A 16338-nucleotide genomic window follows, 5' to 3' on the forward strand; every position below is an offset into this window, starting at 1 on the left:
CTTCAAGAGGCATTCAACACAAAGATTTTCTCTGCTAACAGGGCAAACAGCTAGCTCTGCAGGGAAGAAGATACCACTACCAAAGGCAGCTACTTAACCTTGGAGAAAAAGCCTTGGATGCCAAAGCGTGATGATGACTAACTGCTGAAACAGACTACCAAGCGTGTTCCTGTCTTTCACTCCATGTTCTGAAACAGTGAGTAGATGCATTTTTGGAAAATGTCCTGCTTGTCAGTGGGTATATTGCGGAGAAGTGTGGAAAAAGAACAAGAACCCACAGGTGCTTCTCTGCTATTCTACACAATAAAAAAAAAAAAAAAAATCTGTTACCACTTCAGGTACAGAGTACTTGCTCAAGCTGTAGCAAACTATGCTTTTAGAGTCTCAGCATTCCCAGTTCACTCCCTTTCCTTCGTTACCTGGGCAGTTAACATGGACCTCAGCCAATGCACAATACAGAAAACACGAAGTGAAACATAAAGTTCCCCGACATACAAAGCACCTGTACATCAAGGTTAAATAAATTAGTAGTCTTCTCACGCAAGTGTTAAGCACTCACTTTTTTTTTTTTTCTTCATGAAAGATGCGTGGTTGAGTGGTGAGATTGCACAGAATAATTTTGGGAACTTGAAGTTTTAAATTGCAGATTTCGTGTTTCTCTACCTATGCTAAAACTGCTAAAATAAAGACTAAAAACTCCTACAGAAAGTCTGGATACATTTGAGAAGGTTGAAACTCTGCAAAGAAATATCTGGCGATTTGGGGGTATACCTGGATGTCCTAGTTCCTTATGGGTGACAAAAGAATGACATGAGGTATGTGGAAGTTCTCATTATTTGCATAAAAATGGGGTGGAGGGTGAAGATACTGCATTTCCCGGATCAGCGCACTGATAGATGAAAAGCTAACTCAATTTCAGTATTATAAAAGATGATTACAAGAGTGAAAGCTTCTCGACAAGACTGTACACTGCCTTTGAATACAGAAAACACCCTACTATACCAAATTAAGTAATACATTAATAAAGTGTCCCTAGCAAAAGAAAGCGACTCAGGTTTCTGAACCTGACAGTCAAGTCAGTCATATGTGTTAATTCGTTGTGTATAATCTCTATGGAAACCCAGCAATGCATCTGAAGTTGCCAGACTGTCAAAATATTGCCTGAATGTTATTTTTCATAATATTATACTTATAGTTTAGCAATGCCCAGCATAGCATAAGCCATGCTGCAGAGAAAGGGGAAGTCAGAGAGATGACAGTTCAATTAATATTCCAGAGAGGAAAGCATTATCTCCAGAAGGAAATCAGCATATCAAAGTGTCCATAGGTGTTCCACGTTCAGACAGTTGGAGTAACATCTCACTTGCTTGCTAAAACTCTAAGGGCTAATCAAAGACGTTAATAAAATGTGTTCCTCTAAAGTAATTAATATTAAAGAAAGAAGAGCATGAGCTGAAGAAATTCATTTCAATACTGCAGCATCCTGATACCCTTTGAAAACAGCTAGCCAAAGGAGATACAAAATTTAGACAAACCAAGAAGATGGCACCCTCCTACCAGGCTGCTAACCCAAGCTCTGACAACCTCTAAGCATCAGGCTGGAGGGAAGAGAGACCTTCAGAAGCACTGGTTAGACAAAATACCCTCATATGACCACTCCAGTTTTTCTCAGTAGCCCCTTTTCCCATTACAACGTTGGGAACAAGCCTTTTGCTCTGCTAATTAAAAAAGGCTACTCCCATACTGGTACATTTAATAGCACCAGGCAACACTCTTAGCATGGGAACTCAGCCTTCTATAATGTGGTAGCAGTTCCTGGAATAGTTCTGACCTGTTCCAAATAGCACTTGCCCAAATAACTCCTGGCTGCTGTCTCAGAATCAATATCAAACACAAGTAACTCCCAACAGGCACTTTGGATACATCTGCCCCATTTTGGGAGGTAAAAATGTTTACTAGCAATGGAAGCAGGCAGTTTTAGGCCTGTTGGCCTCAAAAGTGACAGTGATTGACAGTGTATAATTTATTAGTATAGATGCAGCCGTGGAGGTGTGAAGCACTACACTGGATTCAGGGGCTGGAAAAGTCTTAAGGGCTGTCATAGGAAAATAATGACTTTGCTGCCAGGATCGTTGAGAAACGTGCTGGTAGGGCTCAGGGCATGACTGTGGAAATTAGTCCCTGTTGCAGATGCTTTCTGTGGGTTCTCAGATACACAGCTTTAACTTTTCACAACTATTCTTCAGGCAGAATCCTTTTTTAAAAGCTGTTACGTAAGTGCATATGCTTGAAGCTCAACAAGTACATGTAAAATGCAGAAACACGAGTTCTACTGAGAACTATGTAGTTTTGGGATTTAGAGCTGGCACCCTGCACCCACAAGCCACTTGTAGATCAGGGAATCCACACACATTTCTTATTGTTTGGGACTCAATGCGTGCTCTGCCCACATTCCCACTGGTGTGAGACACAGGGGTGGATGTAAAAGCCAGAGTGAGCCGAGGTTCCTCTGGCCTAGGTAGGAGCTGCCATGCTCTTACAGGGTCATCGGCCTTGAGGGCCGAGAAGCAGAAAGCTCCACAGTTGACCCCAGCATGCAACTGTGGAAGATCTGAAAACCCACAACCGATCTTGTTGCAGGACCCGAGGTCTAAAATCCTGCACAGAATAAGGTCTTTAACTTTGTGTGTCATTTGGTCTTAACTCCTGTCACATCTATAAGGCAAACAGAAGAGCCAGTCCTGAAAAGGATTCGCCCTTAGGGACATGAGGAAGGACATGGACTCCGGCCCCAGCATCTGCCTCCACCCAGAAGCCGCACGGCACTGCTTGCTAAGCTTTTCATTTGAGACTGTATTCCTCTCAGAACAAAGATGTAAAGAAAATAATTTTTCTGCCTACACATAAAGTTCTTGGATTTAAGTCTGGTTTACACGCTAACATTAAAAATGCATAAATTAAAAAGGCTTTTTGTAATCTTCATTACTGCTTTCCAGTGACCAGTGGCACCTAATTTTTTTGCTTTAATTGATGGATATTGAAATGCCAGGATACAGAAAAATACACTGGCTTTTATGCCAGTGCTTTTGGAAAAAAAAAAAAAAGCAACACAATACTTTTGCACATAACATAAACCTATTTCTCTTGACAGTTTTTAAAAGATAATGGCCACTCTTATTACTACTGAAAACAAGACAGCTCCTGAACTTGTTTTCTCAAGCTGCGGGATCCCCAGCATTACAATTCTGCTCTAATGAATGTCCACAAGTATGCTAAGAGCCATTCAAAAACAGCAATAAAAAATGAAAATAAAGAATCACAAGCCAGGTAAATCACTATAGCATTTCAGAGAGGAGACAACATGACTAGTGACTAAGACAACAGAAGTAGCATCTAGTGCTGAATGACATGGACACATCAGCCAGTAAACAATGCTAAAGTAATATTTCACCATTTTCTTCCAATTCAGCTGCAAAACTAAGAACTGTGCATAATGCATACATAGTGTTAGTTTTACACATCTGCCCAGAAGTTTCATGATGTTTTTTTAAACAATAGCAGGACTCCTCCGCTCAAAAACAAAACCAAAAAATCAAAACTGAATTTCATTCAAGACACATCTCTTCGCAGCACCAGCAAGCATCTCTATACTCTTGGTGCCACTTTGACATATTTAACGGGCTAAGCATAACAACTTCCTCAACTTGCGTGGAAATTAAGATCAGTTGCTTAACACTACCAAAGCCTACCCCCAAGAAAAGCTGCCTTTTGTTTCAGTAAGGTCCACGGCAGGTGTGTTCTTACTCATGCCCTTGTTCCTTCCCCAGTGAGGGCTCTGCCTTGTGCGTTGCCAGATGCATCCTGGTGGGGCACCTGCTCTGATCCACAAGCCAGGCTGGATGGTACTAGGGCCATTGCTGCTCCTCTGGCACGTGGCCTAACAACATAAAATGTGAAAACAGAGGAAATTCCAGACGTCGACACAAAGGTCGATGAGATTGTTGTCCATTTGTGCAGGTTTACCCATAGATTCTGTGTTAGGAGATAGAGAAGGAGACCCCAAAGTGAGGTGTAGTTGGGATTTTCACTAATAAAAATAATTTGCTGAAGTAGGAATGAAGCTGGAGAGCCAATAATACCATTTGTGAAAACAATCCCACCAAAGGTACATATTTCAAAATTAAGCCATTAAGAAAGTTGCAAGTGGCTTTTGCTGGTGTAGAGTTACACGTGCTTCCTCTCACATCCCTTCCTCTTTGCAGAGATTTACCCCAGCAAGAAGTTTAAAAGGTTTAAATAAGTTCAGACAGCTACAATCAGCTGCCATGTTTCCCACAGCTGGGTCATAACAAGGGGCAAGGTAGAAAAAACATCCCTGTCTGTCAGCAACAAGCACACCCTCAACTCCGACTCTCCTGTACCTCAACTCTAACCCACACCTGCAGGACAGAGTCCGCTTTTGGGTAAGAAAAAAAACCCAAACATCAGCTATGTGCAAAACTGTCGGCATGAAGTAACATCCATTTTTTGGTGTGGGTGGGGGGATTCATCATTTGCTGGAAGCTATAAGGTGAAAAATTACAATGTGTAATAATTAACCCATTAAATTCCTGTTTGTTGTTGATGGCTCTTCTGCTATGCCCTTTACTGGGAAGAAAGGCCAATCTCTGGGTATTTAGTTCACTTGCTTTCCAGCACAAATCCTTCCAGCAGCCACATACCAAGCTTAATGCAGAATTCACAGACTTGACTGGGAGTGATCCACAAGCATACTAAGGAGGACTTGGACAAACCTAATGATAGTGATCAAAACTCTGCTATCTTTGGCTGATAGGCTTTCTTGTCTGCAAATTCCTGAGTATGTGTTCCTGTTCTTGGGGATAAGAACAAAAAATGTGGTACTAGTTCATTTTAGGTATAACGCTTCAAGGAAGTATAAAAATAGGTTTAAAAAAAAAAAAAAAAAAAAAAAGAGGGAACTTTCTCAGCAGAATTATTTCCATCACTTCCCACCCACACCAAAAAACAATCTTTCCTGTCAACCCACTGCCTTTTTTTGTTTTCCTGACTGGATGAAATAATGCAGCTAGGATATTCTTTCCTCCCACCAACTCATCCAACATTCTTGGAAGTTATTTTAGACATCAAGTTTCATCTATTATCTGGAGTAATAAGCATAAATCTAGTTTTAAGGAAAATGCAGTTTTTTATATGTCTATTGCATAGATCTTCCATTCTGTGTGCTCCATCTGCATGTGCAATCTGCTTCTATATTTTCAGCCAGCTTGCATGGGCAGATTAATGCGTACAATTAGAAAGCAACCTCACAGGCGTTCAATAAACTGCCTTCATTATTACACTCAAGAGAGTCCCTTTGGATGTCTATAAAAGCCTAGTTTTCTGCCTGTTAGCTAAATAATTGACAATGTTTAAAATAATCAGGAGCAAATGAACAAAACTAAGACCATTGTGGTGAAAAGAAGCAAACAAAAGATTTTCAAGGCTGCAAACCCTTTTTGTGTGAGTCCTCTTTCATTCTCGCTAGCAACCTGTATTAAAAGTCTGGTCAGGTTTACATTTGCACTTCTGTGGGGAAAATTTGTTACCAGCCTGCTGTTTGAACCACACATCATAGGAGACTGAAAACGGGCAAGGACACTAGTATTTATCCTGTAAAAATAGATAAATAAATAAAAATTCTGTTTTGATTCAGGTTTTAGTTTCTTGCATTTTATGACTTTTGAGAACACTGCATTGGCAGACAAGAGTATATCAGCTTGGTTTGGTGAACCTCCTGCATTGTGTTTGGAATATGCACTTAGAGACACTATGGCAAATTTTGTTTCCAGCTCCAAATTCTGAGCAGAATATATGAAGCACACACATGTACCCGAGTGCAGCAGTGCCAGGAATTTTTACAGGAATACAACCTTCACAAAAACAGAGGCACGAAAATGTAGCAAAGGGAAGGATGAAGTGATACAACAGCCATCCTGTCCTATTAAAAAGTAACCCTATGTTCTAGACTGCCTTTCCCATTACATAAAGAGGCAGATGGCTATTAGAAAAGCAGTGAACCACATCCAACACTACCGTTTCTGGGAAGTTGAATCCGAATTAAATAAAAGTACCTTACTAGAGAGCTGGGCTAAAACCATATGGTGAGACTCACTACAGTTCAGGCACAGATTCATACAGCCTGCACAGCAAGCCACAGAGAAAAGCAAGTCGTGAGGTATCCATTCCTCATTGCTGTTTAAATGGCAATTTTTGTGTCCTAACTAAAGAGCTATGTCCTGAAAAGTTCTGGGTCAGCCATTTAACCTCTTCTTCATTCCCATTTGGAAAGATAGACACTCAGTCCTTTCCTCACAAGGATTAGCAATTGCAAAATATGGGCTACAGAAGCATTCATTCCATATTAATGTACTCTGACAGAAACACAGTCTCTACCACAGGCCATCAATGCAAAACGCATCCAAGACACCATTACTCAGAAGAAAGGACTCCATTTCGTGTGTAAGTAGTTTCCAGCAGAAAAGTGCACACGTACTCCTTAGTTTCTAGATCTGGTTTCTGCAGAGGCAGAACCACAGTGACATTATCACTGATAAATCCTTCAAACGCTTCTCCTCTGTTAGTACAAACCACAGCAATCCTGCCATGCAGTAATTCCCCTAGCCCAAAGTCTGCTCCTGTGTGCTCTTCAGGCCTTTTATACATAGCTACTTTAGGAGATACCTTGTGAGTTTTGCCCATGTTAGTCACTTAACAATGCTCGAGTCCCCCTGAGTCAGAGGAGCTGCTGATCCCAAGAGAGACTTGCAGACTTTTCCACACCACTCTGCATGTGTGTCTAGACCTCATTCTCACAAGGCACAAACACATACTAAAGCAGCTGTGATAACAGATACTGTTGACTTTCAAGGGGCAGTTGTACACAAAGAAGCTAACGAGGCTTTCAAGAGATAGGAAATAACTGTATTCTGCAGACAGTGGACAAGGTTGCAGACAATTTTTACTTTTGGCATCCACTTCCTTCATGTTACAACCTTTGAAAGGGGATTTCAGTGAGAGGTTCTTGTTTTTAATAGTGACAGGAATTTAATCAGAACAATGAACCTCTGGGCAGCATCATACTTTATTGTTAGAGTACGTTAATGACATGAGAATCTTAAGTGCCTTTCCTTATCAAATAGAAGCGGCACTTCATACAGGAGAGGTACTGATTGGGCTGTGCCCCATGGAGGCCAATACAGCTAGAGGTGGTGATCAATTTTAAAAGGTTTCTCTGCTAATGAGATTGCTGGTAGGCATTGATCTCCTCAGGAAAATTGTGATGTTGCAGCTACAGATGCTTACAGAGGACAGACTAACAAGACAGCTTATCTTTTGAAATGGCTCCGCAGGCCATGACTTTGCAGAGGTCATTGCTTTATATGCAGCACATGACCTTCCTTCCCCTCTCTCCCAGCAAGCAGGGAAGGAGATCAAAATACTCTAGCAGAGACAGTGAGGAAAGGGGCCCAACGTGATATTTGTTCTCTTCGCCTCTAGACATAAGGTCTTGGATGATGGAAGTAATGAGTCACTCGTTTTTGCATAGTAGGTGAAAGCACATCTTTAAATACCAAGCACTTTTATGCAAACATGTCTCTAATAACCAATAGTACTTCAGTGGAGTTACTTCACAAGATCTGAGATGTCACACAGTATCTTTCCATTACTCCTGGATATTGTGCTCCATAATGGCAATGTATCTTAGCAATGCAACCTCAACAACATCCAGAGGTAAAGATTCCTCTGCCTCCACCCACCAGAGGATTCCTTCAGACCAGGGAAGGCACCAGGGGCACATTGTACAGTGTGAGAGGTTTTTGCCCAACCCAAGTTGCATTCACTGTAGGTAAGTTTTCATCTCACTTTCTCCAGGTGCAGTATCTACAGGGCCCTCCTGGTGTATTTTCAATAGAGTACACACAAATAATCTTCTGATAGTTGAACATAATCTCAAGCAATGGAGCTCAACAGTCCATCTTTACCTTCAGTTGCACCAGTCAGTTTGGTTTCCTAAGATGACATCAGCTGAATGCTCACAAGGCTTTCCTAAATCAGTGGACAGAACGGCTGCCAGCTGGTCTCCTTCTCAGTGCCCAGGCACCCTGAGCTCCTACACCACCTGGGGACAACCCACATGAAGGTGTTTCAGAGGCTTTGGGCCTGCTTTTGACAGCACGAAGCTTAATTTTAATGGAAAAAGTGCTGATCAGCAGAATTCATTTCACCCTGCGCAGAAAAAGGTACAGACAGGGAAGGTGATGGAAAGGAAGAGATTCATCGCAGTTCATAACTGAATAAACCTTAAGACAAAAATCATATTAAATGGGAAGATAAGAACCTTGACAATCCCCTCAGGAAAAAGCAAGTCCCATAACTGAGGACATTGCGCTGAAAAGACCTGATGACGTTGTTGTTGAGCTAGGTTCGAAGACCATGAAGGTACTTAAGTCTGTTGGAACGGGCAGAGACCTAACGCTACACAGGGTCCTCAGAAATCCTGAGGAATCAAGGTGTGTGGTGGGGAAATCTACTCTGAGACACACAGAGGACAAACAGCAGGCAAAATACAAATATCTAGAGACAAAACGTTGGCAATGTATTTAAGGAAAGAACTGTACCTAAAGCCAAATAGGTAGAAATAAAATGAAAATGACAAGAGAGGCTGAGATCAATGAGAAAGCACTAAAATGTCTATACATTAGAGAACAGAGTCCAGACAAATGATGAAAGAACCGGAACTACTAGCATGGGACAAAAGTGACTCTTTTAAAGGTCACAGAGGAGGGAAGAGCAATCAGTCATGCTAAGAACACAGATGAGTAATTTCAAGAGCCAAAGATAAAAATGGTAAAGGTGACTAAACAGCATTGAGTGATAATTATGTAATAGAATTGGTTTGGATCAGTTAAAAATAAATTAATAGGGTAGAGTGAACTGGCAAGGCAGGACCTTCACTGCCAATGGAATTAGTTATGTCAGGAGTTAAGCCATATCTAAATCTGACATTAAGGAGGTATTCTTGGGAAACAGGTCTTCACAGCAGATCTCTACATTTAAAAGCTGTAAGACTATGCAAAATAAAGGAAGTCTGCATTATTTCCATGACGGTTAGATTTCTTTAGTAGTCAATAAAATAAATAGGTGGAGATGTAATTTATATGCTTGTTTCAATAATTAGTCTTGGATTGAATTATCACATATTGATTCAGTTAGAGAAAGCATGAAGTCATTCTATAATTCACAGTTTTCATTTCAAAGTGTATATTTCAAGAAGCTAAAAGAAATCTACTAAACCAAATTTCTCACAGAATAAGGTATGGAGGAGTCTCGGAATATTTCACAGAATCACAGAAGTGGTTGAGGCTGGAAAGGACCTCAAAGGTCATCTTGTTCAACTCCCTGCTCAAGCAGAACCATCTAGAGCCAGGTGCCCAGATCTTGTGAATGTATCCAAGGATGGAGACTCCACAACCCCCCTGGCAACCTGTGCCCATGCTCAGTCATGCTCACAGTAAAAAAAAGTGTTTCCTGATGTTCAGGGGGAACCTCCTGTGTTTCAGTTTGTGCCCGTTGCCTTCTTGTCAAAAGTTTCAAGTCAAAAAATGAAAACACAGCAACAGAAGCCCAACCCTTCCTGAGCCCCAAACCAGACAAAAGCAAGCAACAAAAGAACCACAACAACCACCAAAAAAACCCCCACAAACCTCAAAACAGAAGGACAAGCAGATGAGGAATTTTAGGTACTAAGTTTTACTTACTAATATTGATCTTCAAAGAACATCTCTCTTCTTTGCATTTCTTGTTGCTTTTTTTTAACTTCAAGTCTCTCTGCCTACAGCATTAAAAACAGGAAAAGATACTTGAGATTTCCAGTAAGCCAGAAACATACATTGATTACTTCAATTCAAGTATTTACACGTTCTGTTTTTTAAAACAACTACAGCAGTAGTTGGGTACAGAAGTGACCCAATCTCAAATTTAAAAGTATTCAGACATGACCAAACAGTTCCTAGTCGAGAGTCGAAACAGAAAACCGCACTGTGCTCCTGGCAGACCCATTTGTCCACACAAAGGGCCTTGTGAGCCTTCCCAGTTCTGATGCCACAGCACTGTTGGGGCCGTGTCTTGGTACAACTGATGCAACATTGGTCCTAGCAAGAAGGTAGAGGACACGAACCCCACCACCAAAGCAGTTGATAGTGTTGTAGCACCGAAAGCGCAGTGATACAAGTACATGTAGCTCTGCACATAGACCTGTGGCCTTCAGGAGCACTAGGTACTGACCAGTTGAATACACGCTAAGACTGATGAAAGTGGGAGACATTTATACTTAACCAGTGTTACTCTCCTTCAGATACCATGCCCAGTGCAAGATTTGACCCAAACCTTGACAGAGGAAACTCCTTTGGAAATCTGGATACCACATAAGTGATTAAGTCCTTTAATATAAAATTGCACATATTTTCCAGTGAAAGGTTCATCTAAGCTGCTCTACCCTCAAAATTCAAGTTGAATAAAATATTAAAGCAGAAATAGAGAACTTGCTGCAACGGTAGTACGTAGCTCAAGCTAAATTCAAGCCAAAAGGAGGCTGGTCAATTTTTTTTTTTTTTTATGTGCAGGCTGTAGGTAGGTCCAGTGGGAAGAGCAGTCAAAAGGCAATTCAGTGTATTAAAAGCACAAATCAGAAGTGCCAAACTGAGATTTCAGCCCTGCTATATTTTGAGCACAAGCTCCCACACTGCACTTGGTGGGGTGATGCTCCAACAAGACCTTCCACCCGAGGTTCACGATGACTAAAGTTGAGCAAACTGCAACCTCAGGTTGTCACTCTACTCATTATCCGCCCCCAAAATGAAAAAAGTAATTGTTTAGTAACCCCGCAAGCAGGCATTGCTCTAAATGAAGTGCCCTGGAAATTTCAGACAATACCTTGCAATGATGAGAAGGGAGCTATAGGTGGGAATGGCCCGTTTTGTCAGAGCCCCAAACTGGGGACATGACACTGTACCTGGGTGGAGGTATTGTGCAAGGCCAGGTAGAATGTGTGTGTGTGTGTGTGTGTGTAAGGGGGAAAGTGGTGTTAAAAACACAGGGCTGTAACCCTCACCCCAATCATTATCTTCTTGTCCTGCAATAAATAACATTTCAGAAAAACTACATTTCTACTGGCAGTTACTCAACTACTTTGCCTTCAGTGGTTTCAGGGTGGGTATTTTATAATTGGATAAAGAATCACTGTCTGGAAGAGATTTGCGAAACAAGTGCAAATTCCTCCTCAGCCTATATCGGATTAAGAAAAACAAAATCCTGCCAGATGTCTGCAGACAGGAAAAGAGCCACTACATTGTATAACAGTATAAACTGTTGGAAGGCAAATAAAAGTTGTTATTTGGAAAAAGGCAATGGGAAAATAAACAAAAGGAGGAAGATGAATCTCTGAATAAGATGTCCTGTTGCTCACTCATTTGACATGCTGAGACAGTGGTAGAATGTATAAAGTACTGATGCAATTGAAAAAAGACAACAAAAACAACTAAAGTAAGGAATATCACCCAACAGTACAGGTAAATTTTGATAGTGTTCAAGGGGTATCTTGTTTGCTCCTAACCCCTCTATCCAGAGACAGATGATTTTTTAGGCAAAAGACTCCCACCTATCTGTGCAACTTAACAATTTACAGGGAAAGAAATGAAAGAAGAAGAAAGGAAATCTGTTGGCATCTATTATTGTCAAAATGATGTTGATACTCGCAGGACACCAGCAATAGCTCCCAAGCTTTTCCCCACCACTGCTCAACACTGAAAGCTGTTACCCCTGAAAAAGCATTTGACATGAGCTCCACCATCACATTGCCAGGCTCATGAAACTTCAAGCCCAAAGCTCACCAGAGCTGCTGTGATCTAGCTCCTAGCTAGCAGAACACAGTGGTATTAACTTTGATAAATACAGTCCTTCAATACAACTCTATGTCTTCCACTAGATGAAAAAGAAGGAAATACCCTACAATTGTTCTACCACCAGAATAGTGCCTGAAGAAAACTCTAACATATTGAAATTATTTACTTGTGACTGGTGTGACTGTTTTCTACCATGGAGGTTTACCCTGGGACCCCTGCTTAGGATGTATACAGATGACAGGCAACGAGACTGGGACATTCTAATGACAATCTATCAATAGACATTGCCAAAGCACTCCACATTTGGCACAACCTTCAAAAACAAAGCCAAGAGTGGAACATCTGTGATATTGAAGGTAAACATGTTGAAAAGCATTAGCAGAAGGTCTGTAAAGTGCCTGGTTTTAACAAATTCCCCTAAAAGGCTATTCATGCTGATTAACACAGTCAAATTAAAAAGCACATGATTTGATAAAGAATAAAATGAAATTACAGCTTATTCTAAATAGGATAGTTTCTAAAGATGTCAGGACTCTTACTACAGCAGAAGAAAATTGCACGCAGCAGAATTACACTGAGCCTTTTGACTTCAGATCTTTTGCCTCTTCTAATATTTAGTCAAGATTTAGAATATACAAGGAAAGGCTAAAGGCAGGATAACAAAAGAGGCCGAATGACAGGAACCAGAAATACCCAGTGCACTGGCTATTTTGTGTAGAGCACAAATGCAGAAAGCTTAAAAAAAAAAAGAAGCCAACTCTTAGTCACTTGCTTATTTTTTGGGGGAACTTTGACTGTCCTTTCATCCAAAAGGTACAAAGGAAGTTATGGTTCAGTCTGGTCAAAATCTGACGTGAAGGGCTGCACAAAAGATACCCAACTGCAGATGCCTGCTACTAATGAGTGAATAATAATAATGCTACTTCCCATGTACTCCCATACTTTCTGCAGCTCAGACATGCATGTCAGCACTAGGGACAAATACAGAAATATGGACTCCCTGGCTAATGTTACAGAATGTCTCCGAAAAAACAAACCAAAACAGTCTCAGGACAAGCTGCCTGACATGGAGTGCACATGATCCCAAATTCCATTCACCCCTACACACAGAGACTCGAGTACTAGTTCACACAAACAGGTCCTGTGGAACACAGAATGAGGGGGAAGAATCCACCCTTCTTCTCTCTGGGAGCTGGAGAGAGACAAGGCAGATGCTAAGAGCATTGGTATTCCAGTATCTAACCTCACGGTTAATTAAAGACTGACAGAGACAGGCAGGTGGATTTGTACAGATGGTAAGGCAGACCTTCCACATTGGGGTACTGCCTTGGCAGACACCCATTTTTCCCTTGGTCACAAGGATAACAGAAGCACGGATACTGCCTCTCACTGCAAAACAAGCATTAAAGCAGTAACATAAAGAGATCCTGTGCTCAGAAGCACAACTGGCTTACAGTCCATCATCCTTGCAATCAAAGAAGAACAGAGTTGAGTACCAGCACCTGTTCTAGTCACCGTGCATTGATCTCCAGGGCTTCACCATTCACATTTGTTGGCAAAGTATGTCTCCAGCTGTGAGAGTTTCGGGGCCCCTGCTGATAAAGCCGGCTAGCCACTATCTCCTTTCAGACAATTTGGTTTTTACTGAATGAATAACCTTGAGCAAAAGAAAGACAAAGACTAGCCAGCAAGAAAAGACTGCTTGTGAATTTGCAGAAAAACATGCTCTCAGCTGATGCCCTGCATGGGCAGTTGCCTACAAATCTAGTACTTAAAAAAAAAAGCTCCTCTCCTGTGGTAACCAAGGCCCATTGTTGGCCCTACAGTACCAGTTCTTTAGTATCCCTTTCCTGTCATCCTCAGCTCTTGGGAGCCTTTCAACTGCAGGCAGGGTGAGACAGCAAAATTGACACCTTTTAGTGGGCTTCCAGCAGGCTTTTCTTAAACAGAATCAAATTTTTAGTATATAAACATCTTCTAAGCAGAAATCTTCATCAGCTCAATCACTATTGTGGAAGATAACTCAAATAAACAAATTCAAATTAGGAGTTCCCTTTCATGCTCCTCTGTTTTGTTTGTTTGCTTTGTGAGTATATGTTTATTTATTCAAATTAAGCAGTCTGTTTGGCAAAGATGTTTGCCATGATGTTGCATTCTCCTTTAGAAGAAACTGATAGTTACTATTTTACTGTCTACAACATCTATAAAGATTTTATAATCTGTGGGAGTGAAGGTAAGGAAATTAAAGAGCATGAAAACAAAACTGATACATCAATGTATTTTCTAGGTGTAACTATAAATTATAGCAGTCTTGCAAACATTTTTCTTGTCCAATGGCCATAGGCAAACAACATATATTTAATAAGTGAACCATTGCTATCATCATTACTTCTGGAGATACACGTGAGCTGGTATCTGATAATATTTAATGCACCTGTGAGCTACTGTTTATCCCCAAAGATTAATGGTAACCACTGAAAGACTGGGAACACACTAGCCCTTACCTAGATGCAATTAAGGCTATTTTTGTTTACGCATAACCTTGTACACCATCCAGTAGTGATGATTTTTTAATTAACCTTCAGCCTTCAGCTTTTGCACAAAAGGTAATTTTTACTCTTGTGGAGACAAAACCTGCAAATCTGAAACCTCCCTTTCTCTCATTACTACTGTGCACATAAGTATTATGCTCCCTTTCTTTTCTTTTTTTTTTTTTTTAGTTTAAATTTCACATTACATTCTCAGCCGAGTGTTACTTGCTTTCCACCAAGGAGACAGGAATGAACTTTTACCAAGATTTATGCAGCACACAGGAGGAGAAGACGCTTTGTGAGAATAACTAGAGAAAACAAACAGAGGCAAAATAAAACTGAAGATTCAAAAGTCTGCTATCATTGGTGTCAATATATAGCAAATACTAGAGGGAAAAATGATCTTACACGTTAGCAATGCACCAGGGTGTGCACCCTTAGGAGCACTGGATAGGCACCTGAATTTGAGAGTGCATTCAGCACGAGGCAGATAGACTGTACTGACCTTTTTGTGATTTGGATGCCTTTTCCACCATGAAAGGCTGGGTTTTCTTGTATTCCTCCCATGTGTACAGCAGGAAATTATGGATTTCTGTAAGGTCTGTGTGCCACTTGCCATAATCAGATCTTACAGAGAAAGCTCATGCCACAGTGAACTATATAAACTTTATCACTATTGACAGTATGAATCCTGATCCTGGTGTTCTCCCTTTCTCTCTCTAACTCTTCAGTACAGATGCAAGCGAAAGGCTGGATTTTCTGAAGAGCCAAAGGAACATCCAAGCCTCAAAGAACACTGGGTCAGGCAGCTACTCAGAGAAGAAGGACTGCATTTCCTTACTCCCTGATGCAATCCAGGGCTAACATTTCATTTAGCCTATTCCATGTAGTTCAGCAAAATCAAGCATCAAGACAAGAACTTTGTTATATGATGCCAACTCTGCAGTAACAATGTTTACCTTTTCTCTCTGAATTGCTTTCATTTTCAGGATTTCAGCTTCTTCAGCTGCCTTTTTTGCTCTTACGTATTCTTCTCTCTTGTGCTGTATGACATAAACATAGAATATTATTTTACATATGTATGTACACGAAGAACACATAAGGTAACTTGATTCCTGTACTGCACATCTTTCAAACCTAGAGTGTGTTTGAGGAAAGTTTCCAGAATTTTTTCTTAAAATGAGACACTGAATAAAGCAGGCTGTGCACCAGCTGCTCCAATATTGTCTTTAAGAAGGCTGAGAAATCTAGGACTGATAAATGGGCATCCATGCAAGGAATCACACAGGTGATTGATAACTTACAAGCATTTATACCTTTTACAACAGGAACAACATTTCTACATAAGCACAGCATGGGGTGGTACATTGATCAATTAGTCGAAGTGTAGGCAGCATCATGCCAGAGATACAGCGAAGCATCTAAGTGGTTTTACAACCACACCGCTTATCATTCTAGGTATGATCTGTTATACGGGTTGCTACATATTTATAGCAAGATTTCTCATTTTCTTTGGTGCAGAACATTCGTTTCTAGTTTTCTGCTGCTTCCTTCAGGTTTCATGACTTTCCTTTGTCAAGCAGCTGTGAGTTTTTTTTATAGCCATATGAAATACTTCATGAAAAGCTTTTGTTTCCTGAGTTCCTAAACAAACAAATTTATTATTTCTGACCTTTTGCTGATATTTAGATTGCATGAGCATCATTTGCTGTTTTTGCCTTGCTTGAGCCTCTGATTCCATTCCACCTTAAAAAAAAAAGTATAAATTGCATTTCGCATGAGAATATTAAGTTCAAATGCAAGTCATTTCAGAAAACAGCAATAAAACAGGGTGGATGTATGCATAT

General features: G+C 40.7%; 1 protein-coding gene across 1 annotated transcript in view; it reads right to left on the bottom strand.

Annotated features, from left to right (window-relative positions):
• Positions 1 to 16338, bottom strand: part of EPSTI1 (epithelial stromal interaction 1) — a 50629-nt gene that overhangs the window by 17467 nt on the left and 16824 nt on the right. Inside the window, exons 4-6 of the mRNA XM_065658414.1 lie at positions 16164 to 16237; positions 15451 to 15534; positions 9819 to 9892 (exon numbers count right to left, since the gene is read on the bottom strand). Of these exons, the coding sequence (XP_065514486.1) occupies positions 9819 to 9892; positions 15451 to 15534; positions 16164 to 16237 (232 nt within the window). The remainder of the gene's footprint in view (positions 1 to 9818; positions 9893 to 15450; positions 15535 to 16163; positions 16238 to 16338) is intronic.

The sequence above is a fragment of the Caloenas nicobarica genome, chromosome 1 (genome assembly GCF_036013445.1).
Source record: "Caloenas nicobarica isolate bCalNic1 chromosome 1, bCalNic1.hap1, whole genome shotgun sequence".
Classification (NCBI taxonomy): Eukaryota; Metazoa; Chordata; class Aves; order Columbiformes; family Columbidae; genus Caloenas; species Caloenas nicobarica.